General features: G+C 39.8%; 1 protein-coding gene across 1 annotated transcript; it reads right to left on the bottom strand.

Moving 5' to 3' along the window:
* Positions 1-18,711: 18,711 nt before the first annotated feature.
* LOC145567936 (lysine-specific demethylase JMJ13-like) lies at positions 18,712-26,661 on the bottom strand. Its single transcript, XM_081627365.1, has 11 exons — positions 25,941-26,661; positions 23,930-24,317; positions 23,622-23,778; positions 23,316-23,535; positions 22,570-22,623; positions 22,394-22,473; positions 22,012-22,289; positions 20,969-21,364; positions 20,494-20,885; positions 20,182-20,391; positions 18,712-19,620 (listed from the first exon to the last, which is right to left on the bottom strand). Exons 1-11 carry the CDS (start codon positions 25,941-25,943, stop codon positions 19,276-19,278), a joined length of 2,523 nt encoding a protein of 840 aa, XP_081483491.1. The 5' UTR covers positions 25,944-26,661; the 3' UTR covers positions 18,712-19,275.
* Positions 26,662-26,931: the final 270 nt, after the last annotated feature.

Raw genomic sequence — 26,931 nt, 5'->3', positions numbered from 1 at the left:
CCCATTAATTTGAACAATAACAGTTAACATAATATATATGCAACAATTCTCAATTTTTTTTAAAAAGTTACAAAAAAAAAAAAAGAAAAAGAAAAAAAAAAAACCTATGGTCAACAATGCTAAAGGGAGTAAAGACCCAAGGTTTCTAGTGCATTTACAGGGAGAAAGGGTATATTAGAATAACAAAAAAGCCTAAAATTTAGAAAGCAAGTAGGAACATTCAAGTCTTGATTATAAATAATTAGAGTTATACAAGTGTTGACCATAGAGTCATTTAATTTGCTTCATAAAGATGAACAATACTTTATTTCCCTTATGGTTGTATAATTTGTGATAGTCTTGATAGAACAATACTATTTGAAATTCCAAATTTTTGTGATTGATATGATCTAGATGAAAAATTAGGGCTGTTTTTTTGGGATCGAAATTAGGGTTCTGCCACTGTTTACATACTCCATATTTTTGTATATTGCTTAAATTTTCAAACTTAAAAAATCTTTAAGAAAATAAAATAAAAAAAAAAACCATAAAAACAAAATTTAAATAAAAAAAATCTATAGAGTGAACCAAACCGGTTCAAAGAAATTTAAGAAATAGATAAATTCCTTCCAAGTAAATAAATTAGCTAGTTTGGGAATTAAATTTTATAATTAGCCGTTTTGGTAAATACTTTTGTCAAATTAGTCGTTTTGATGAAAGATCCGATTTCATATACATACACAAGTTAAGAGAACTTCATTACACTCTTATTGTTAGTCATACACTCATAATAACCCTCCATAAAAGCTAGCATTTTTGATACATTATATATCATCCTCCTGAAGTAGGTCATGTTGATTAAACCACCTACAATTCTTGTGCTTATTTTTACTATCATTTTTAAATTTATGTATCTTTATATATTTTTGTCAAAATTTTGCATAACCAAAACGTTAGATCTAAGCTTGCCCTTCCATTCATAAGTCATGACATATATGATTCCCACTCTCAATTTGCCATGATTTATAAGAAGATAACCTAAACACATTATCATAAGGAACATATAAATTCTAGCACTATGTGGAAAATATGTTACTCCATACATTTCAAAGTTTTCTTCCTTAATAAGGAGTATTATTTTCGGATGTCCCACTTACCTATAATGGAAAAAGAGTATTATGTGGATCTCCTAATTTGTCACTTTGTACTATGCAAATTAAAGCATGCCAAGTGGATTATGTTACAACATAGCAAGTAATTATATTGATATTTTTTTTTTCTTTGGTAAAAATGTAATCTCTTCATCTTTAAAATTGTTACTTATTGACTTTCATTGCATAGCACACACTTGATCGTAGATATTATATAATAAAAATTGTGTGAATGAAAATCTTGTATCTTAAAAATGCAAGCTCTGATAAAATTGTGCGAATGATAATCTAACAACTTAATATTGTGTGATTATTAATGTTTTGATAATTGTACCAAAGTGAATGCATAGTTAAGGTTATATAGCTTTGATGAACACGTATATCAAAGTGCAATTTTTTTTGTTAAGTACAGAGTAGTACTGTTATGTTAGAAAGACTAATGTATGTCTACCATACACACAAAAAAATTATCAAATGGTTTACTTCTTCTAACATATGTCCTAATAATTTTACAATAATTTTTCACATAAATTGTAATTGTACATTTTTTGTAATCAATCAAATTCCACTCTATGTTGAACAACTTTGTAAAATAGTAGTTGTAGTAGTAGTAATGAACCAGTAATACCAAAAATTACACAATTCGTGTAAAACTATAACTAATAATGAATTAATGATTATTGACAAGGATTGTAATTGGTCCTACTGTTTTTAATTCTTTGAAATTTAATGCATTTTTCAAACTTGTGAGGTGTCTAAGTACAAAAAAAATTGTGAGGTCGCTTTTAACCAAAAATTATCCCTAATCCTTGTTAATAAATAAATGATTTTGACAAGACATTGGGCATCTTGTTCATTTTAAACAACGATTGCAACTTGACCTAATAAGAGGAGTTATGAGGAAGAGGCCCAAATTAATTGAGATAAGGAAAATGCCAGATGCGAATACAATACAAGAATTTCGGGTATAAAAGAAATTTAACAACCTGTTTGAAAAGGAATAATTAATGTTGGTAATGAGAATGGATTTCCATATATATAAATTCGCGCGTAATGTTTAGCCTTATGGTAATGTCAATTCATATACCATATATTTTCTTCGTAAATTTTTATTATAATCCATTACCAGTGAGATTACACACGTGAAGGAAAATCATAAGTTCGAGATGAGAGTACAATGCCATAGACATTATGACTTTATGAGGTTACTCTTTTTTGGTCAAATACATGTAACTTTTTCACGTTAAAATCTATGTATAACCAGCTATAAAACGGACCGGAAGTACTAATATATATTAAAAAAATTTCTTCCTAAATTATAAAAAAAAATTATTTAAAACAATTAAAGAAATAGGCTAAATGGGTCTTAAAATTAAAAGAAGCAGTGTAAATTCTAAGCAAACACTTTTCCCCGACATTGGGGCACCTTAAAAATTTGTTCCAAAAATTGCTCCAATGATATAATGGGGCTCCTGGAATATTGTTTTTGAGAGAATATTGACTTTTTGAACATTTTGTATGAGAGTATGTTAGGTTATGTACTCCTATTGTTAGAAGAGAGAGAAAAAGAGAATTGAAGCAGGCGATTTGTCACGTGACTTTGTTGATTATTTTGCGTGGAATGTAATGAAAATGAAATTGATTGATTACCTTAGCATAGTGACCAATCATCCCTCTAACCAAAGGATAAAGTAACGTGCCACATATACTATTTTTGTATTTTATTAATCAAATTATTAAACACAACTACTAGTAACGTAATACGAGTAGTACATCTTTTTTTATATATAAAAAAAAAAAAGAAAAAAAAAAGATAATAATAAAGATAATACAATTATAAAACCATTTGTTATGTCACCATCTTTAAAGTATGCCCATGATTCATGATGTTTATGGGTCAGCATGCATGTTTCTCATAATCCATCCAACATTCGCATAAATCCATTTATTATTTGGGCTCTTATCTTGGGCCTCTATATTTTGTTCAACATGCACGGCCACGTGTCGCTTTGTAAGTGATTCAATTTCATATCGAGTTATCATCTCTAATCTATGTATGTATCTAGAGATCGATGTTAATGAGTATGTAATGTAACGGAGGGGATGAAATTGCATTACGATGTATAAATTAGTTATCAATAAGACGATATATCCACGGGTTCATATACATGATCACAATGCAAATTCAACATCAAAAATTGAAGATGCTACCTTAATAAGCATCAGCCATCTGGCCTAGCAAGTGGAAGACTATAAGTCATTACAAGTCTTGTCTAAGCATCATCAAAAAGACATGGTTTCTAAGTATTGCATATCTAACTAAATCTAACCTTTGGAATTTCATTTGTCAGAACCAACCCCTATTAAGGAAATACAAAAAAATAAATAAAGAAGAGGAATAGAGAATATCTGCCCTAGGGTGTAAAATCACTTTTTCTGAAAAATAAAAAGTAAATCATGAATTCGGCTCCAAGTTTTGAATTATAATTCAATTTTTAGTATTTTTGAAAAAAAATTTACATATGATTATCAACCTTTATGATCAAAACATCTTGTACGCTTAGAGAGTGACTCCAGTCTGAATAACATTTTATTTTATAGTCGCGTTATACGTCTGATCTAACTTAGCTTGTCTTGAATGGTATAGAATTAACTCTTTTAAAAAAAAATCAATACATTCGCCGTAAAATCAAAATCCATTCTGATTTTGTAATTCAAGCTACATAATGCTCATAGAGTACAAGTATTAGTGTAGAAAATCTAGTATTATAAATTGCTAACACAATTATTAGAACTTAAGTAATTAAACTACTATTGTACAGATTGTGGCTGGCCTGTTCTATATACGATAATTAACGAATAAGGTCCAAATCTATGAACACGACAGGAAAATTAGATCTGTATCTAAGAAAAAGGGTATTCCATTACTTGTTGATCCACTTTTTTAATTCCTTAATTAATCATGTGGCTGCCTAATCTTAATAATAGTTCTATCAGTTATGGACATTTGGATTCAATTTAGTTTTCTAGAATAATGTATAAAGAACAGTGCCGTCTTGGACATTTTAGGGGCCCGGAGAGAAATCTTAAAAAAGGCCCCTAAATTATGAGAATGTATTTCATAAATTTTTATATTATAAAGTTCACCAAAATTATTGATTTTAATCGATCCTCCGAGCATTTTTTTTAAAGCAAATTCATCAATCAAACCCTCACAAGCTATATTTCCACTACCTCATTTTATTTATTTAAAAAAAAAGTCAAGAATTTAAACCCAATAAATAAAAAAAATTAATAAAGAAGAGAAGTTCAGTAATTAAAGCTAACATAATACGAAGTAGAATTTAGGTAATTAAAGCAAAGAAATAAACTAAAAGAGAAAGTAGAAAAGAAAAAAGGAAAATGAAAGCTCATATAAAAGAGAAAATGAAAATCTAAAAATACAAAACAAAAAGAAAATTAAGCAAATAAACCAAACCCCTGCTTTAGTGCTTCTTCATTTCCTCCATTTGAACCCAAAAAAATCACTTAAGCTAACTAAATTAATCTTTTGATTCATCTTTATTTAGATTAAAAAGAAGCAGTTATACTTGTCATTAGTACTACATTTTATTTAGATTAAAAAGAAGCAGTTATACTTGTCATTAGTACTACATTTCATTAATTTATCAAAAAATAGTTTCTTTTTTAAAAAAAAATATAAAAAAAAAAAAAAACAAAGGGGGCCCTACAAAATGGGGGCCCTGAGCGATCGCTCAATGAGCTCCCCCTAGTAGCCGGCACTGATAAAGAACATGCTCTATGAAATCTTCTATAGCATCTATAGCTAGTACTTAAAATTTAAAATATTTTGATTGTGTAATCGGAGTTATGTTCGGAAATAATAGTCACATGTTGATTTTGGAATTAATGTGTTAAAGTTTCACCATCTACTTAACTTCACACATTGACAAATTAGTGTAATTTATGTATTAAGACACTTTCAATTACAATTTTTATTTTTTTTTTAAATGTTTAAAGATAAAACACATATGTCAAAGTTCAAACATTTTTTTACAACAAACTCTTGTTCATCTCCGTCTTTTTAATAGCCTTATTGCCAAATAGATGGGGTCGGCTGCATGAACCATTGTGCTTATACTACGACGTATATGTACGTGACAACAAAGTCAAATTGAATTATTGTTAACTCGACCTAAACCTACCTTAGGCAAGTTCTTAGGCCAACCTACTTAAAATATCTCATTAAAGTGATCTCTTTTTTTCCAATTATAGTCCTAGTAACAAGTATATATTTATCTAATATGCTCACTAAATATATGCCAGAAAAACATAAAAGAAGAGACATAATGAATCTTAGCAAATGACTGAATGGCAAGAAAAAACGTCAAAAGTAGCTTCATCAACTATGTAAAAGCAAGAAAAAGACTTAAAGAAGGAACAGATTTTCTGTGTAATAAACATATTATTGATTGGAAACCATCAACAAGTTTATCTTTATTTTTGTGGAACTTTTTTGTTCACTTTAAATAATTCCTTACTTTGCTCCTCTATTTTCATTCAATTTCTCCTGTTTTATTCCAAAGAAAGGTTAAAAGGACATTTGGAGCGCACTTTGGACCCACAATGGCATATAATTAAATACTCCACAGTTAAACAAACAAAAAAATAAGCATGAAAATAATATGATACGATAAAATTAATGGGTAGACATAAGATAATCGAATGAAATTAGAATGTGGTGCTTGTGTCAAGGTTTGCAAAGGGTATCATATGGTTGGTGTTTGGGTCCAATTTAATCCAATTGGGCCTAGTCATTAAATGATCCAATTAAAAGCCCAAGGTCAAGGTTCAACTCTCCAATTGTGCTAAAGTCAAGATCAGCCAACAAGGCAAGTCAATTGGGCCAAGGCCCACTTCTCCCATATATGCAAAGGTATAAAAGCCATCAATATCTCATTTGTACATACATTCACACAAAGCCTCAAGCAATTAATTCTCTTGCATAGCTTTCTCTCTCTACACATTGTACTGACTTTAGCATCGGAGGGGCCTTCCTCGGCAACACCTCCGAGGCCAGTTTACGTGTGTTTGCTGTGCAGGAAACCCTCGGCCCAACATCACTTGGACCGAGCCCAGTCTTCACCACTTCGTAGGACCTTCGGCAAGGTCCCATTGTTTTTACCCGAAACAATTTGGCGCCGTCTGTAGGGAAGACTTTCAAAAAATCTTTAAGCCAATTTCAATCGTTCTACCTCAATCTTAGTTCCAATGGCTAAGAATCACAAGAATAAGAGTAACGGTGTTTCTCCTTTGAGAAAACGCCGAAAGTCACTAGGAGGGGGTCCCTTAGAACGCCCCACTCCTAGTCCATCTCCTCCTCGGGATAGGAGCCCCTCCGCGGGACCCGACTCTCATGAGGAGCCTAGGAAGAGATCCGAATCTCCTATCATCCAGTCCAATCATCCACCGAGTCCACCTCGGTCAAATGAGGACAACCGGTCCACTCAAAGGACCCAATCTCGTGCCCGGAGTCAATCCCGGAGCATTCACACCCATTCTCACTCTCAGCCGAGGACACCCTTGACGGGGCCCAACTCGGAGGAGGTGGTGAGAGCTCTAGCGGTCCTCATGGAAGCCATGAAGGCCCAAAATATGCCGCCTCCACGCGACCGAACCCCTCCGCAAACCAGGAATCAGCGGAGGAACCTCGGCCAAGAGGGGAGGAAACCCTCCTCTTTCAAGGAGCTCGGCGAATGGGAGGAGGACACCTGGAGAACCTAGAGGGAGAGAAACAGGAACTCTCACTTCTTCAGGGAGCCTTCCACTCAGCTCACTACGAGTAGAGCCCATAAAAGCAGCAGTTCTGCCTCTCGGCCAGAAACTGTTCGCCGAAGCGTTCACGACCGTCTCGGCGATAGGGAACGGAGCGTGCACAACCGCCTCTCCTATCCTGTAGCCGAGGCCCAGACCTCCCAGCCAGGGACGAAAACCACTTCTACCTCTCTGAGAGGGCGGAGCGCAGTCCCTTCGGCTGGGAATAAGGGCAAGGCCGTGATGCTGCCTTCCAGTTCTCCATTCGAGCAGTGGATATTGGAAGCCCATGTTCCGACGGTTAAAATCCCGTCGCACATTACTTATGATGGAATTTCGGATCCGAAGGACCATATTGCCTCATACGAGGCTCACATGCACCTTTGCCCCAGGTCCGAAGCGACTTGTTGCAAATATTTTCCTACCACTCTCAAAGGGGTCGCGCAAGCATGGATCTCCAAGGGAGTGAAAGAAGGCTCAATCACCGGGTGGGACGATCTCTCCTCCAAATTTAAGAGCAAGTTTTCTACGGCAAATCGCCGGGAGAAGACTACTGCAGAGCTTATGGGTCTGCAGCAGGGGGAGGCCGAAAGCCTCCGAGACTATCTGACTCGCTTCAGCAACGAGTCATCCAGCATTTCTCAGCTGAACCAAGGGCTGGCAGTTTTCGCCCTTCAGCACGGTCTCAGAACTGGACCGTTCTCCGACTTCATGGTCATGAATTCACCCAGGACCTTGGAGGAGGCACTGAATGCTTCGGATAAGTTCATCCGAGCTGAAGAGTGGAACAAAACAAAAACCCAACCTCAATCTGGGGGAGGGAAACAAAAACAAGCACCCTCGTCTGAAGGCCAAGGCCAGAAGGCAAAGAGAAAGGCGAAAGCCTCGGAACAATCTTCGGCCAACGAGTCGAAGAAGGAAAATCTGCTCCTTTTGCGGGCAGATATGAATCTTACACTCCGCTTTCTCTTTCGCGCGCTAAGATTTACAGCGTGACGAAGGAGGAGCAGGGTTACAGGAAGCCGAGACCACTCCCAGAGTGGTATCAACGGAAAAATAAGAATCAGTGGTGTGAGTTCCATGAATCACCGGGACACAACACTAAGGAATGTATCCAGCTGAGGGACCAAATTGAGGATATGGTCCGGAAGGGGTACTTGAAAAAATATATTGCGGATCACCGCGAGAAAAAAGAGGCCGAGAAGTCCGAAAAAGACTCTCGGCAAGAAATTGACTTCCCCCGAAAGAACAGCAAAACTGTGGAAGGAAAATTCCCTCCAATCCATGTTATTTCGAGAGGAGCATGCTCTCGGAGGGAGTACAAGCGTCACCTCAGGGCTCTGACCCATCAGGTGAACCATGCTGACATTCAGCCACCCCAATCACCGGTGCCGAACATGACGTTCACAGCCGCTGACTGCCGGGGGGTGACGTACCCTCACGAGGACCCGTTGGTGATCATCGCCACGGTGGCTAACCATGACGTCAGCAAAGTTCTAATTGACGGTGGTAGCGGAGCAAATATTTTGTTCCGAAAGGCCTACAATCAAATCAAGCTGAAGCCCAAGCACCTCACGCCGGTATCCTACCCAGTATCCGGATTCAATGGGGCTTCAACTTATCCTGATGGGAAGGTTCTGCTTCCTGTCACCATCGGCTGCGATGAAGCAGCTAGGAACGTCATGACTGAATTTTTGGTCATCGATGCGCCTTCAGTGTACAACGTGATTTTGGGGAGACCCATAATTCACGAGATCTAAGGGGTTGTCTCAACTTATCATCAGCTGATGATCTATGTTTCAAACGCCGGCTTCCCTGAAAGGATCCAGGGCAGCCAAAAGGAGGCCCGAAGGTGCAACTACCTCAAGCCATCCACTAGTCGCCCGGACGACGACAATGAGGATGAGGAGGAGAAAGAAAAAGAAAGAGAGCCGAGCACAAAAAGCCGAAAGGTCTGAGTGCTTCGGCCCAAGGTTCTGTGCCCAAAGAAAAAGGGCTAGAAAAAGAAAAGGCTAGCTCTTCATCTGAGCCGAAAGACTCAAAGAGCCAGCCGAAGAAGAAAAAGTCTGGGACGCCTGCTGATATAGACAGCAGGCCAGATTGTGAAGAGTCCAGCCCATCAACAATGGACTTGGACCAGCAGACTGAAACGGTTGAGTTAACCGAAGGAGATGCTGAGAAATGTGTAACAATCGGGATAGACCTCGATCCGAGCACCCGTTGTGAACTTATTCAACTCCTTCGGGACAACAGAGATGTGTTTGCTTTCTCGGCAGCTGATATGCCTGGGATAAGTCCAGACCTCATCTCCCATAAGCTTAACGTCGACCCAACGTGTCGGCCAGTTAAGCAAAAGAAGCGGAATTACTCCGCAAATAAGAACCGAGACATCGCAGCCGAGGTCAAAAAGTTGCTGGAGGCAGGCTTCATCGAGCCCTGTCAATATCCAGAATGGATGGCAAATGTGGTGATGGTTCAGAAGGCCAATGGTACCTAGAGAATGTGCGTTGACTTCACGGACCTAAATAAGGCTTGTCCGAAGGATTTCTATCCCTTGCCGAGGATCGATCAGCTAGTCGACTCAACGAGTGGACATGCCTTGCTTAGTTTCATGGACGCATTCTCGGGGTATCATCAGATCTTCATGCACCCCGACGACCGAGCAAAGACGGCATTCGTCACGAACGCCGGGGTGTACAATTATAAAATGATGCCCTTCGGATTGAAAAATGCGGGGGCAACATATCAAAGGCTGGTGGATCAAGTTTTTGCCGATCAAAAAGGCCGAAACATGGAAGTTTATGTTGATGATTCAATCGTCAAAAGCAAAAAATCTGAAGACCATGTTAAGGACCTGGCTGAAACCTTCGCCACCTTAAGGAAACATCAAATGAAGCTGAATCCGAAGAAGTGTGTCTTCGGCGTGAAGTCAGGGAAATTCCTTGGGTTCATGGTCAACAAGAGGGGGATTGATGCCAATCCCTCCAAAGTCAAAGCAGCGCTCGATTTTCCTGAGCCGAAAACAAAGAGGGACGTTCAGCGGCTCACCGGAAGAATGGCAGCCCTCTTGAGGTTCATTTCCAGAGCTTCGGACAAGGGGTTACCTTTCTTCAACGCCCTGAAACTCCCAAAAACAAAAGAGCTCGTTTGGAAAGAAGAGCAAAAAGAAGCCTTCAAGCAGCTTCGGGAGCACCTAGCTCAACTCCCAACACTGGCTAGCCCAGTAGAGGGAGAAACTTTGTATCTGTACGTGGCTGTCAGCCCAGCCACCATCAGTGCGGTGCTGCTGAGGGAAGAAAATAAAATTCAGCAACCGATCTACTTCGTCAGTCACACTCTAACGGATGCCGAGACTCGCTACCCTCTACTCGAGAAGGTTGCCTTTGTAGTAGTAGTAGCTGCCCGGAAGTTGAGGCCCTACTTTGATTGCCATCAGATAGAGGTCTTGACTGATCAGCCGCTGGAGAAAGTTCTCGGCAAAGTTGAAAAATCTGGTAGGTTGGCCAAGTGGGCTTTCGAGCTCACCGAATTCAGCATCAGCTACCAGCCGAGAGCAGCCATCAAGGCTCAGGCTCTAGCGGACTTCCTGGCCGAGTGCTCGTACCAGGAGACGCTAGACGATGAAAAGAAAATCTGGACCGTTTTTACGGATGGATTCTCCACCGTAAATGGTTCGGGGGCAGGGGTAGTGATAACCTCTCCCGAAGGAAAATCCTTTGAGTATGCACTCAAATTTTCTTTCAAGGCTTCGAACAACGAAGCTGAATATGAGGCAGCAATCGCTGGCCTAGAATTGTGCATCTCTCTGAAAGCCGAGCATGTCTGCCTGAAAACAGACTCTCAGGTAGTTGCATATCAGATCGGTGGCAGCTACGAGGCCAAAGAGACCTCCATGATAGCCTACCTTGCCAAGATCAAGTCAGTTATTGCGAAGCTGAGAACTTTTGAAGTTCAGCTGATCCCAAGGGGTCAGAATGCTCAAGCCGACGCACTCTCCAAACTTGCTAGTTCAACTCTCACTGAGCTGAACAGATCTGTATATGTGGAAGTGCGCCGAGAAAGAAGTGTCGACGAAGCGCCTGAAGTGTGCTGCGCTGACCCAGAACCCAGCTGGATGGACCCCATCCTAGCTTTCAAGCTTCGGGGAGAAATTCCCGAAGACAGAGTTTTGGCCTCCAAACTGAAGAGAACTAGCTCAAGGTTCATCGTCTTCAGGGGAGAGCTTCTGAAAAAGTCCTTCTCAGCCCCATTGCTGAAATGCGTGGGTCCAACAGATGCAGATTACATCCTTCAGGAGATTCACCTCGGCATCTGTGGAAACCACATTGGGGAAGGACCTTAGCCCACAAGGCATTGAGGGCCGGATATTACTGGCCCACCATGATCTCAGATGCTAAGGAGCTGGTCCGAAAATGCGAAAAATGTCAAAAATTTGCACCAGTCATCCATCAGCCAGCTAGAGACCTTCAGCCGATCCTTAATCCCCTTCCATTCGCCCAATGGGGGCTGGATATTTTAGGACCCTTTCCAGATGCACCTTACCAAAAAAGATGGTTGATAGTAGGCATCGACTATTTCAGCAAATGGATTGAGGCTGAAGCAGCTTCGAATATCACAGAGCAAACTGTCAGGAAATTTATCTGGCAGAACATTATCACTCGCTTCGGTATTCCGAAGGTTTTTGTCTTCGATCATGGGAGGCAATTTGATAATTTACCGCTGAGGCGGTACACAGATCAGTTCGGCATCAAATTGGCATATTCAGCACTGTGTCATCCACAAAGTAATGGCCAAGCCGAAGCCGCGAATAAACAAATCCTCAATGCCTTGAAGAAAAGGGTTGAAGATCAAAAGTCCAAGTGGATAGAGGAACTTCCAGGAACCCTCTGGTCACTTCGGACAACTGAAAAAGAGGCAACGGGCTATTCACCTTTTGAGCTGGTGTATGGTGCCGAAGCCGTTCTTCCAGTGGAAATCGGCTCTGAAAGTTTACGAGTGCACCACTTCTCGGCTGAGAATGAGCAACTTATGAAGGAATCCCTTGATTTCCTCGATGAAGTAAGAGACTCAGCCCAAGACATAATGGCTGCTTATAAGCAGAGAATCAGCAAATTTTACAACCGAAGGGTCCATGCAAGGCCTCTCAAAATTGAAGACCTTGTCCTTCGGAATGCTGCTGCAGTTCAGAAAGGCCGAATCCATGGGAAACTCTCAGCTGCATGGGAGGGACCCTATGAAATTTATGATGAGCTTCAGCCAGGGACATACCGACTTCGTTAGTTAGATGGAACTGAGCTGAAAAATCACTAGAATGCTGATGTACTTAAGAAATATCATGTGTAAACCCTTCGGGGCAGAACAATCTTTGTAAGTACATTTTGAATTATTAATGAAAGGCCTCAGGGCCACCATTTCTTTAATTATTTGCAACTTTTTATTCTTTCAAGTTTTCTTTATTCTATCTACTCTTTAGGGGTTTTTATTCAGCCTTGTCTGAAACCTTCGCCTTCGGGTAACTGGGTTTCAGATTGCTGACAAACTCGTCTTTTTAAAGAACTCTGGTCTTTCAGCTGAGGTTAAACTTCAGTAAGACTTGTTCTCCAAAGACATGAGTCCATGGACAAGTCTGGGATATTGCCTTAACTGAGCCCTGTATCCTAGAAAGCCATTATCTGAAACATTACCTTCAATTGGCCTTGTGTTTCAGATATCCATTTTTAAAGATAGACAAAAAATCAAGGATAACAGCAACTATTAGAAATTTTTTATTCAGCTTCGTCTGAAAGTTAAAGAAACCCAACTCAGTAATCCAAAGACTTGAGTCTTCAGATTACTGGGGGGGCAAGAAGCACTATCAGTGCAAGTTTATCTTCAGCAGAATTCTTCAAGCTGAAATCTTTGTACTTGGCAAATTTTTGCGAAATTTCTCAAGTTCAGAAACAGTAAAGCATTCAAAATAAGACAAAGCAATTGAAGAAAATGCATCAAATTAATGAGAGAAATACTCAGAAAATGAGCTACAAGTTCAAATGTTCTACGGGCATAATAAAGCATCGACAGCCGCCCACAAGCGGAAAGTTACAGCTGCCGAGGTACATTCAAAAACAAATAAAGCAGTTTGTACATCAAGGCAAGCTGAAGCAAAAAACAAGGCAAAAAATTCAGAAGCGGCAAGTCTAAAGTTGAGCGCACGATGAACCGCAAGATTCTGAAGACGACTGCCCGAGTTCCTATGCTTCAGCCTGAGGATCAGACTGATCAGCATTACTGGGTCCCATTGCGGCCTCAGTCCCAGCAGCGGAAGAAGCAGGTTTTGCACTTTGCTGAGCCTCCATCTCCCTTCTTTCAGCTTCTTCTTCGGCTTCTTCAGCATCAAGGATTTCAGCTTCAATTGGATTTGGATACTGCATGTGAGGGTCTTCGGGATCCTGGATCCATTCAGCACATTTGGACCAGTCCAGCTTCGGCTCAGCATGTAGGCAAACTCTTCGGCACACTCTGACCCCGTTCTTGAAACCCATATCGTATTCTTCCTGGGTGTAGATACGGACCTTGAGTAGGGCCTCAGCATCAGCCAACCTCTTCTTTGTCTCCTCTAAGTCTTTCTTGGATTTGTTCAGCTTGTCAGCAAGCTTAGAGGAAGAGTCTTTCTGCTCGTTCAGCTCTTGCTGAACTTGGGAAGCTTCAGTCTTTACTTGGGTCAGTTCATCATTTTTGACCCTCAGCTGATCCTCAGCCTCTTGGAGCTTCACTCTCTGAGCTTCAGCAGCAGTAGCAGCTTCTGAGAGTTGGACATTTTGAGCTTGGAGCACCTCTTCAGCAGCCATTCTACTGGCTTCAAGAGCTTCTAGCTTTTGTTGCACTTCAGCTTGTGCAGCAGCTCCTTCTTTGATTCTGCTCTCAATAGCAGCTTTGAATTTGGAGATGTCCACTCCCATGTGCTCCTGAAGGAATTTCTCCCCTTCTATCAGTGGGGGAAAAACTTCCTTCTCCATAGCAGCGCAGAAGGTCTGAAGGGCTTCAGCAGCTTTTTTCTCATATTCTTCGCCCTTCTGCTGCTTCTCTTCAGCTGCTGCCTGCTTCAGCTTAACAAGCTTCAGCTCCTCATCTGCCACCTTCTTCTCATACTCGGCAGCGTCAACCCTATCTTGTAGGGAATCTATCAGCTCTACAGTGAGAGTCTGATTGTGCACAAACTGGAAACAGAGGCACAAGTCAGTTTAAAAAAAAAAAAAACTGAACTGAAGAGCTGAATTGAAAAATAAAGGCAAGGAAGGAAATTTACCTGCATCATCAGCAGTTGATTAGACCTTTCTGGGTCTGGAACTGATCTGCTGGACTCGCCCATCCCAGCAGTGGCCTTCAGCGACCAGATCCTCGCCCTATCTACTTCGGACAGGCCACCAAAATTGCCGAAGTAGGCTGCAGAACCTTCTCGGTTCTGGCCCCATATGAGATCCCAGATGTGATCTGGAATAGGAATGCGGGGGGGCGAGAAACCCATTTCTCCAGACTGCAGCGTCTGGAATGAAGGAAAGGAAGACGATGGAGCTTCCTGAGCCTTGGATGGCTCAGCTTCTTCTTGAACTTCTTCCTCCTTCTTCTCAGCAGAGTCAATGATTATGACCTCTGCTTCTTCTTTAGGGGTGAGGACGAAAGCCTCAACCTCTCTCTCAATATCAGCTGTGAAACCCTCAGCATCGGGCTTCACAGCATCTTCAGCATTGTGCTCAGCAGCACTCTCTTGAACTTCCTCCTCTTGGACCCCTCCCTTTGGATCGGGAGTTTTCTGATCCGCCTCCATCTCAGGAGGTGGTGAAGGGGTCTTCGGCGGAGACTGGGGTGGTGGCTGGGGAACCCTCGGCGATCCACCACCTTCCTTGGGTTCCCTGATGTTGACGCCGACGGGCCTCAGCCTCGTCTGAAAGTCACGAGGGCCAATGATGGCCATTCTTCGTCTTTTTTGAAAAGAGGTTGTTCGTCCATGTCTGATTCTTCAGATTCTTCTTGGATTTGGTCTTCGGGACGAGCAGGGGCTTTCCCTTCTCTCTGTCTCTTGCTCTCTTCAGACTGCAAAAGACAGGGGGCAGGAAGAATGTGAGTAAAAAAAAAAAAGAGAAGAAAAAAGAAGCTGAAAAGCTAAGTCTGAGAACTCACCGAGGTCTTCAGCAAAGCCTCGTCTTCTTCCTCAGCGGCCCTAGCTGCTACTGCTGCTTCTTCAGCTGCTTTGGAGGAGCCTTCTCCTCCTTCACAAGCTTCGATGGCCCGTGCAACCTCTTCGGCTGTACGAGCAGCTTCGAGTTCCTCGTCCAACAGCTGGCACCAGGGATCTCTCTTCTTCCACCAAGGTTTCTGCCGCTGATAGAGGGCAGAAGCTTCAATTTGGAAATGAGCCGAGTCCAGACGAACGTCTCTATCCTTCGGCTCAGTGATAGAGGGGGCCCGAGTCAATATGGTCCTCCCTTGGTCAACGCCGAGACGCTCGTAGTCTATTCTGGCAGTGACCTCGTTCAACTCTGAACGTAGAAAATGGGCAAAAGTCAGTTCAGCAACATCAAAATGCGAAAGCAAAATATAAAAAGAAAAGGCTTCGGCCCCAGCCGAAATAGCTCACCATCTTTAAACTTTCGGCTGAGGCCGACAACAGCAAGCATATGCTCCTTGAAAACATAATGGTTGTCTGGGAGCCAGGTTGCTGGAATTGTTTTCAATCGGCCGATCCCCCCTGGGTTATCCATCTTCCCAAAAATGCTGGCCTGATGGAGATTGAAGTCTCCTTGGCCATCGTTTTCTAAAGGACCCAAGCTGAGCATCTCTGGGTCAGGGTTGGAGAGGTATCGGGGGGCGCTGAAGACATAAGGGTGGTCTGGATCTGTGGGTGCCCTAACCCAGATCCATTGGCCTCTCCAGTCTTTATCTGAAGAATCATTCGGCCACATTGTCAGGTACTGGGGTCGGGACTCAATCCGATACCACCTAGGACCATGATTTCCATGCCCACTTTGAGTATTCGGCACCAGCCGATGGACTTTCTTGAAGCAGTGCAGATTTGGGGTATATCTGAAAAACTTACAGACCCACAAGTAAGTCATCACCCTTCGGATGCTAACTGGTGTTAGCTGGCATAAGGAGATCTTGTAATGGATGAGCATGTCTCGGATGAACTCATCCAAAGGGAACCTCAGCCCATACTGAAGCTGTCTAGTGTACACCCCCACATACCTCGGGGGTGGACGATGGATTCTATCAGATGCTAGGGGCATTCGGCACCAATACCCATCGGCCTCCATAATGTCGTAGTGCAGCTCAATCTGCTCGGCAAACCGATATACATCAGCATGCTCTACCCACCATGGGTAGGGGCAGTTCTTTATCATAGCTGAGGCTACTTCGGCATCCTCCTACTCTGTAAATCCGGGGAGGATATCCCAAAGGTTGGCGGGGACTTCTTCGTCCCGCCCAGAAACACTTGGCCCCTCCGATCCCTCAGGAGGCGCCCATGAAATTGGGGTCGCCTTAATTCCTTCAGCAGGGTCAGGCCCTACTCTTTGTCCATTCCAAGTCCCAGTCCTGTTCCTAGGATCGGGAATTTGCCTTGCCCTTCTTGGAGCACGGGCCCTACCTCTAACTCCTCTCGCCATTGTCGAGTTTCGAAGAAAAAGTCGAAAAAAGGGGAAAGAGTTCGAATTCGAAGAAAAATAAACTAAAATCAAAGGAAATTACCTTAATCTGAAGCGGAATTTGCCGATCTACAAGTTGGTAATGACGAATTTCAGTTTCTAAGCTTAATGCTCGGGGAATTTGCGAAGTTTTGATGCGGGTTCTTGAGTTTTCTCGAGAGCTTTGGGTGCGTGTTTGTGAAGAAGTGAGGAGAGATAGTGCGCCTCTTTGATTATATCTCCAGAAATGGGAATTCTAGGAGTCCGCGCTTTAATTTCTCTTAAATACCTCACTAAGTAACCGTTAAACACTTGTTCCCATGATCAACCGCCCATTATCCGTCCAACTTCCACAATTATCCATCCAGCCGCTGTTATTTCATTAATTGCGGTTTAAATTCAAATTTTTGGATTAATTACATCATTTACTTCCCTCCTTTTTTCTGGTTAATTAAACCCGACCCGTCATACTTCCAAATCGGGTCTGGGGGGCAAGTTGTTTGGGTCCAATTTAATCCAATTGGGTCTAGTCATTAAATGATCCAATTAAAAGCCCAAGGTCAAGGTTCAACTCTCCAATTGTGCTAAAGTCAAGATCAGCCAACAAGGCAAGTCAATTGGGCCAAGGCCCACTTCTCCCATATATGCAAAGATATAAAAGCCATCAATATCTCATTTGTACATACATTCACACAAAGCCTTAAGCAATTAATTCTCTTGCATAGCTTTCTCTCTCTACACATTGTACTGACTTTAGCATCGGAGGGGCTTTCCTCGGCAACACCCCCGAGGCCAGTTTACGTGTATTTGCTGTGCAGGAAACCCTCGGCCCAACATCACTTGGACCGAGCCCAGTCTTCACCACTTCGTAGGACCTTCGGCAAGGTCCCATTGTTTTTACCCAAAACAGTTGGAAAGCATATAATATATCACTTCAATACCATAAAATTATATCTCATTCTCATTCGTCAAAGATTTTGAGACCCACCATTTCAACATGTTATTGATCTTAAGCATAAAACCTACAAGAATGAACAACTTATTATAAAGTTTATATTTATTCTTTCTAAATTTGTTCTCCTTTCATTGGCTATTATGGACCAGTCAATTGCCTTATACACTATTAACATGTTCGTAGAATCGTAGATAGTCTATCAAATTATAGCCCTAAAAATGAACAACTTATCATAAAGTTTGATATTTGGTTTGGCTATAAACCACCTCCATCGAATTTTAGAATAAGAAAAGTTACGGCCTCTACATGGCAATTAGTTGTACTGAGTAACATATTGCAATTTTTGTTTTGCATAATAAAATATTCGGTAAAATTAGTTGATTGTAATTGATGATGTTATTATTTATTTTTTTAATTTTTTTTTTCAATTATAGACCATATGATCTAATTATTTTGGCAGACCTCTAATATGCTTGCGAATCACAAAAAATTGAAGCAATCACTGCTTAACTTTCGGATTATCCTACTTAAAAGTATCGTTCAAAATGATAGCATAATACTCCTTTGAAAAAGCACAATACAGCAAACAAGTAAACATAGAAATTAAGCCCATAGACCCAAGACCAGCCCACATTATTGTGTTACAAGTGCCCAAGCCCATTTCCTGTCAAGCAAATGAATCACTTTAATTAGATTCCTGAATGGTCATATACTCATTCAATTCATCTAACTTTAGGTCCAGTTTCTGTTTCAGTTTGGTCCAAATTATTTCAATATCATACAAAAATTCAATCAACAAAAAGTTTCTGATTTCATGTCTAAGTTTGGTTACCAATTTTCATGCATTAATTATAAGGGAGAGACTGTTATAGTGTTATATACACCCATGAGCATTTTGTTCTCATTTTTATGGTTGTTTTTCATTTAATCATCAAATGAAGAGCAAAAACAAACTTTAAAGTAGTTAGGGGTGCACGGTACACCCGAGTGTGTATAAAATATTTCAACATAGAAGACCTGTGTTAAAATATCCCTATTGCGAAAACAGTACAATGCCATTGAGTAATATCATCGGAACAACCGAAGTGTATCCAAAAACTGTCATAGAACACATCGATTTCTCCATATACGAGTATCAAAGAGGAAAAGAAACTGCAGAAAAATAACAGGAAAAGGAGAGCTTTTCTATAGAATTTTATTAATGTAGTCAGAAGATTACAACGTTTAATCAGCTGTAACTACAAAAAGAATTTAAAGAACCCTACCTTAAGGGAAGCAGCAGACTAAAGTTAACGAAGAAAAAACCCTAAAAACATGAAGACTCTGGAAATAGCCCATCGTCTTCACAAGAATTGGTTAAAAAAAGGTTGGAAAAAATAAAAAAAGATGTACAGTAAACCACTTTCTATGTTCCCCCAGATGCAGAAAGGTTCTCCCGCCAAAGACAGAAAAACACTCCAGCTTAAGAACCCCTAAGAATAACAACTGGTGCGACACGCCCCAATTTAAGGCCTGCACAAAAGAATTTCAAATCTTCTAGCCATGGTTAATTCCTCTGCTGCTTCCAAAAATCAATTTTCTGTAGTACTTTTCAATGTAGTTAGGACCCCCACGTTAAAAGAAAAATCAGAGTTAGCAAAGTCAGATCCCTCCTGGTGGTTGCCCGGAGAGTGGACTAACTAAATTGTCGTCTTTTTTTTTTATGTTTAATAATTAATCAATCTAACCTGCTCTCTGACCCAAGAAATGAAGGGCCTTTCACTCTAAGACGCTTTGGACCTATATCTAAGGGATGCGGTTCTCTTGTTATCCTTCCAATGTTCTGCTGGAATCTGCCACTCGAGGGATGATCTCTGTGTCTGATACTTGATCCATCACCAGGCGTCCTTTTTACTTTGATAGAAATGGGAACTATAGATCCTTTATGAGGACCATCCCTCATAACAATGACCTTGCCATCCTTTAAGTAAATATCACTTTTCCTGTTAAGCTCACAGTGATTACCGGGATCTATCTCCTCAACTCTTCCTTCCGGCTGAAACTTCTTCAACCTTTTAAGCCCCTGAAAGTATACATGATACAACAATGTCACATTTGATTTGCCAGAACAGTCGATAACATAGTTCAACATGTAAAAGCCAGATAACAAGCATACAAACTTATCCATCACATATAAGCATACAACTATGTCACAAACAAAACAGATTTTCCCAATAAATTATCTAACAATACATATGCAACGGAAATACATATCCCAAAACGAAATCGCCTAACCCCTTTATTGATCCAATTCACCTATTTGCAAGATCCCATATTTAAACAGAGTAAAAAAGAATGGTAGCTTGTGCATGGTTAAATTAAAGTTCCATAAGCCCTAGTGATGTACAAAAAGGGGTGGACCATGGCAAGCTATCAATGAGTTACCATCAGTCTACAACCACCTCAATCAAAAAGGGGTGGACCATGGCAGGGTAGTTAATGAACCCACATGGCCATAAAGTCTACCCAGATCTTAGAACTTCCCATATAGAGTATATAAATGTTGTGATAGAATATGTCAGCAAGGAATACTAATTAAGTAATTATACTCAAATACAAAGAAAAACTGGAAACACAGTAATACCTGATGTTTTGCATAATCCGAATTGCCCTCGCCAATAACACTCTTCCTCTCGACCTTCAAAGTAGATCTCCGTTTAACCCTGAATATCTCTGAATCAGAATCATCACTGCAGTGATCAGCATTGTTTGACAAATTCGATAAAGTCTGACATGAATGGTGAGATGTATCGTCAATGCAATCAGTTAAATTTGAATCTATACAGTCCTGTACCTGCAAGCAAAGTGCACAAAATTAGAATACTACAGTGTCAAAAAAAGTATTATATATTTTACAGAAAAAAGGGCACCCATTTCGACAAGTAGATAATCTTACATTGTTAGAGTGAGTAAAATCATTATCCCGGAAAGAGCAGAGGGTAGAAGCAGCACAAGAAAGCGGAGTTTCTGACGAGTTGGCAACAACTTCTTTACTATTTGAAATTGGACCGCCTTCAAAATTAAAATCTATTTGTGATGAATCATTTACAGAATCATCATTTGGATGCACCTCATTAGTAATATCACAGAATGGGAAATATTCATCCTTTTCAGCAGGAAACATAGTTGACAGCAAAAGCAAATCATCATTTCCCGAAGCCTGTTGAAGCACTTCCAGTAATCCCTCATCTTGCTCAAACTTCTTGGCTGCATTTTCCAGTTCAGGAAGATCTTTCCTTATAAGTAGTGTGCAGCCACCGCGGCAAGGGAAAACGAACGAACTCATATCTACATTAAATTATAATAACATCCAATTATAAAGGAGACAAAACTAATGGCCATTAAGTAACAACTTAAAGCACTATACATACCATGGCGAAGACACACAAAATGTGACAAACAGCTGCAACCAACAAAAGCGACATAACAGTCACGTTTGCACTGACAGCATAAAACTGTGCCATAAGCATCCATAGATACAGCTGAGCAAAGTTTTGATCTTATTAGACACCATCGAGCACGGTGCTGGAATCTCATAAGTTGTACAAATGAAGCCTTAATGGAAAGTTGAGAGCTCAAATGGTAAGCTGCACGATTGAGATCTTCAGGATTAGGACTAGTATGCAAAATCATTGCTTCCTTGCAGAGAAGCTCTTCATGGGGTAATAGAGGAACCCTATTGAGAAATGCATAACGTCGACTTGCCACCGCTCCTAAAGGAAACCAGTCTCCAATTGCAAAGTTTACGGCTTCACCACAATTAAAACCTGCAGATACACATCTTAACATTGATTATGATGATCAAGATGTTCCACATGTACAAATAAACAGACAAAAATGGGATATATGCAATTCACTGAGGATTTTGCTAGTCGGCAAAAACATCAAGATCAATGTACTTGACACAAATTATAGCTGCCAAAAAAGCAAAACTTCTCAAAATTAAACAATATGTCCTTCACCAGAAGCATCTTTGATTGACCATCAAAACAAACAAATTAATGGGAAGCACACTCAACCCCAAAACTTTATATCACTGTATTTGTTGCATTTCATTAAGTCTATCAAATTAGTTCATAAATAACTCATGCTTAAGTTACATCAACTATGTGAATAAGCAAAACCTTCTTCCGAAATTTCTCGTGGTCTATGTTATTTATGAACTAATTTGACGACCTAAATCCTACCTCTCGTGGCATAACAAGAGGATTAAGACATGCAAGGTGAAACAAATTTCAATTTCCTAGAGCTTATTTGGAGATAAAGACCAAAACGAATAGTGATTACATACTCAGAAATTAATATAGGGGATGAGAGATGCATGATTGCATACAGACACGTATATCACTTCATGTACCAGGGAATACTGAAAATAAAGGCAGGCAACATCAACCCAACAAGATATTAACCGTACCATGGCTAAACCCCGCATGATATGCCCTAGGAAACGTGATTACAAATTCCCCAGGCTTTTGCACAGCCCTATAAACAGGGACATCATGTTCTAACAGAACGCTCGGAGGAAATAGAGTTGTTTTTCCCAGCAATACATCAAATGCTCCATCTTCTCCATCAGTTGACAAAATATCTTCATTGTATACATGTTCTCGCACAACCTTCTCAAACTGCAAAGCCGCATTGCCAGGAATCCCATACCAAGTTTTAGGAGCCCCGCAATGTTGATAGTTAATACTGCCATCAGAAAACAAGGAGCAAATGAAATAAGAATTTCCATTATAAAGCTTGATTTTACAAAATACATTTTACAGAGTTCCAGAATAATTTAGTGTAAGTACCTGTACAGATAATGATCTTCAACATGCCATGCAAACATACTAAAAAGCATGCCTATGTAAAGCATAGGATCAGTCACTCCCTGTAAAATGGTATAAAGGTAACCAACTAATTAAAATGGCCCAAAAACTAAAACATAAATACAGTATCATAATTTACAATAGGTAGTTCTGCATACCGGAATAGCTGCTTCTAGAAGCCGCAAAACTGATTTGGAAAGCCGAGAGAGTTTCTGAAATAAATGAACAGGCAATTTCACTTTAACAGATACAATGTAGAAACATAAGCAGACAACAATAAACCACATAAATCTCGTAGGAAAGAGTAACATAATAGACGATTTATACTCTTGCACAATAGCCAACAAGTCACTTCCAAACCAATTAACCACCAGACCACCCTATTCCTGTTAAAAGGTTAATTTGAAGAGAAAAAGGCGAAAAAGATGAGATATCTGACATCTTTATTGCTCTTATATTGCTTCCTTAATAGAAATCAATGCCACTCTAAAGCAAACATAAGCTACCAAGCATATTTTCTTCTAGACTATTTTAACCCGCAATGATTTATCTATCATAATGGCACAGATTCATCCTTTGATCTAGTAGGGAGGCTGATCAATGCAATACAAACTTCTTTCCTACTTCAGATAGAGAGTCTAGTTAAGGAATGGACTGCATTTCAAAGGGTAACCAAGTTCCAAATACATGAAGCCAAAAACAGTTCAGATTCAAAGCAATAATAATTCTCTCCTTCTTTGCTTCCCTCAACAGATTATTAAAACTGGTGTCATTAAAGAGAGTGCACAGTTATCAAAAGCTAAATTGTTATTCCATACATTTTATTGCAATTATCATTTTAACCATCTGAGAACTGGCAAAATACAGTACACAAATGATCACAAAACATATTAATTTGGATTACCTTCAAATTCCATTTGCTTTTTCCAAGTTCATCACTGGGGGAGGATGAAAAGGCACTTCCATCAACATCACATGCATACTCAACCGTTTCCATCTTCCCACAAGCTATTTCATGCCAAAATTCTTTTTCCAAGTACGAAGCAGGAAGACATCCAGTGCTACAATATCGCCGTGAATATTCCTTGTTTGCCATTTTCTCAAAATCACGAAATGCATAATTTCTGGAAGAAAATTTGTTGGTCAGTATTCAGACATGAAAATTCCTTCACTTTATTGATTAATATCATGTCCTGGAATAGAAAATCACCTTCCACTCATGAAAAAGGTAACCTTGTCATCAGTGTCCCATTCAGCAAGACGAAGTGGTTGTACCCTTGTAGTAAACTTAAAACCCGCTTTCTCCTTTGTCAATACAACCCCAGCAGGCACAGAAGCATTTATTGGAGAAACTATCTTGCAAATACCTGAAAATAATCACCTACAGCCAATTAGTATCGTAGAATGCATAGAAAATGCTTGTATCACAAGTAGTTGTAATTGCATCAGGTGATAGAGAAGATATACCCACAAAAAGAAACATGTCCAACAACATACAAATTTGAAATAGCTAGTTACCATATTTAGATGCTTCTGGTGCTATTCTTTCTAGATAAACCAAAGGATCCTCAAATTCTTCCTTTGTTGGACGATACACAGGACACTCTGGGATTTTATCAATCCAATCTAAATCAGACATGTTAAACTTCTCCACCTTGCGCTTTGGAAAAAACTTCTTTCCATTTGAAGCAGCACCGGAGCAATTAAACAAATCTGCACCAACATGTATTCTAGTGCCACATGATGCTGAAGATCTCAATGCATCGCCTCCGCTTCTAGCAATCATATTAGCAACCTTGGTACCCCCGTTTCCTGTTTCTGACTTGATTCGCTGAAGCCTTTTCTGCTTCAGCATCTCTAAACAGCTACTTTTAGTCTCTTTCGACAAACAGACCCGCCCTTCCACCTGGAAAACCAGTAAAGATAACATGAGTGGACATATAGATGAGACACAGCGAAAGTATGCATAACATTCAGTCCACAATTACTGATCCAGAGCTATCTTTAAAAAGCTAAGAGGTCGAACTTTTAGGTCATACAATAAATAAATGATTGGACCTTGCCAATTCAATATGGAAGACACAATCCAAACGTTTTGAAAAAAATAGCGGCAAGGCAGACATCATATGGGAGCTTAGTACGAAATTACCCATAAAGCAACTAGTTGGCTTGAGTCTAAAAGGATCAAATCTGGCACACCTAAGTTCAAAAATTATTCTTGGATTGTAGAGTTATAATAAATAACAGTCGGCAAAACCAGAATAAGACGTATATCATGAATCTCACGGGCAGCAACGGAAGCACGCTAACATGCCCCATGCCTTCTATCAGGCCATGCACTAGATTACTACAATGTATACCAAAAGTTTTTACTGGCACAGAGATAGGCTTCTGCATTTGAGGAAAATCAAAGAACACTAGCATGGGGCAAACCGTTGATCATCATAACTAAAAAAACAGAAAGTCAGTCGTGCACAATTGGAGCAAAAGCTACAAGTAACACATGAAATCCAGCCTAAAGATATACTCCTTAATCCTTATTAAGAAACTTATTGTTACAACTGTAAGCCACAGAATCTTTAAATTGAACTGGAGAAACTATTCCCTGCGTGCCAATAACCACCTCAAAAGATTCCATGATTAGACTCCAATCAATACGATATTCCAACTCCAAGAAGCAATTAGTAGTATCCCTCAACGGCTCAACCCCACCCCCCTTCCTCCTTCAAAACCGCAAACGAGCAAATTGTACAAAGCATTACCACCACCACCCTCCAAGAAACAATAAGTAGAACCTTTCAGCCCTATGCCTTCCCTGCTTCAAAATCGCAACGAGTAAATTGCACAAAGCACCACCCTCCAAGAAAAACTAAGTAAAATCCCTCTATCCCACCCCCTTTTCCTTCAAACCCAAAAACGAGTAAATTGTACAAACCAAAACCACCACCAACACCACCACACGAAGCATTGAATATAGCATTAAACATCCGTAATAAACTCACTCCGTTTTCATGTGACTGCCAGCACTAAAACTCATAAAAGTGACTGTAAAAGTTGAGGAACAATTACCGATTCAAACAGAGTCAACCAAACTTCCTAATAATTGAACAAATCTATGAATTTCCACAAAATAGGAACCCACCAATTCAAAACCACACAAGTCAATTTCATAACAAAAATAAAAGGTCCTTTTTATGTTGAATTAAAAGGTTTGACCAAACTTCATGCAAAACAAATTTGGGCAGCCACTAAAAATAGAAACCATTTTTATACCAGTAAAATTCAACCTAAGTCTTCAAAGTCAATCTACGCCTTTTTCCGATTCACAATCCAAAAAAAAAAATGACATAATCAAAGTACATCCATCAATAGAAACAAATTTAAACTAAATTTCTTCTTAAATAGAATATCAATGATTATATCATCTCATAAAACATTAAATTAAGATCTAAATTACCTTCTATGATAATGCACCCAAAAAAAATAAAAAAATCGAAAATTACATGAACAAAATTCAACGAAACAGTACCATCTCATTCCGCGGTTTTCCGCCGTTAATCTCCGTCTTCTTCTCCACCGGAAAACAAATTGAATTTTAAAGGAAAATTTAAAAAAAAAAAAAATAAGAAGAAAAGCGAAATTCCACCAAACCCTAGATCACGATCTCCACATTCCTCGAAAACAGAGCCTTCATCGTCACCCACATTCTACTCAACCACCATAAAACTCAAGAAATTCATGCAAATTTCACGAAGATCCGAAACTTTATAATTTCCTTTTTTGTAAAAAAATAAAATGAGAGAAGAAAAAAAAAGGTGGAGAAGATTACGAAGAAGAGAGAGAATGATCACCGGAAAAAAATTCCGGTCAGAAAAATGGCCGGAAACCGGGAAACGGGAGTTAACCGGTGGAGGAGAGAGAAACAGGGAGAGAAGATAGGAAAAGAGGAGAGAGAAAAAAGAGTGGGAATGAATGAATGAATAGGAGGGAAGAAGGGAAAAAGCTTAGGAAACCGGAAAAGAGGAGAGAGAAGAAGAATTATAGTTTTATATTCGTTTGCCTTTAATGGTGGTATAATACGGGATTAGTTTCCTTTTTTACGAATTAAAGGGGTTAATCAGGATTTAATTATTGAAATGCAAAAAAAAAAAAAAAGGAAAAAGGAAAATTAAAATGAAAGGGAAAGTGGGTGGTTGTTAGGTGGTTAAACCGAACCCATTTGCCGACCCCTTGAAACGCGTTTCATCTCTCTTCTCTTCCCCTTGTTTTGTACACTACTACTCATTTAAATGACTATATTGCCCTTCGAGTATTGTAGAGTGAATCATATTTGATATTTCTATTTTTTTTTTTTTTCTGAAACCATATTTGATATTTCTATGTTTTGGGTAGTTTAGACGGTTTTTTTACTTTTTTATTTATTGCGTATGAGAGAGTCATGCAAGGATAGTTACCGATAATTATAAATATAACACTCTTTTATTAGTTTTACTAGAATGTGCACGTGCAAATGCACGTGT

Source organism: Chenopodium album, chromosome 11, assembly GCF_948465745.1.
Source record: "Chenopodium album chromosome 11, dcCheAlbu1.1, whole genome shotgun sequence".
Lineage (NCBI taxonomy): Eukaryota > Viridiplantae > Streptophyta > Magnoliopsida > Caryophyllales > Amaranthaceae > Chenopodium > Chenopodium album.
This window is presented reverse-complemented; position numbering and strand designations above follow the sequence as displayed.

What these genes read in the sequence shown, in the direction of transcription:
- LOC145567936 (XM_081627365.1), bottom strand. An exon ending in ACCTTTTTCATGAGTGGAAG is followed by an intron (nt 23,536 to 23,621) that starts GTGATTTTCTAT and finishes ATTTTCTTCCAG; the next exon opens with AAATTATGCATTTCGTGATT. An exon ending in TTTTGTGTGTCTTCGCCATG is followed by an intron (nt 20,886 to 20,968) that starts GTATGTATAGTG and finishes AATTTAATGTAG; the next exon opens with ATATGAGTTCGTTCGTTTTC.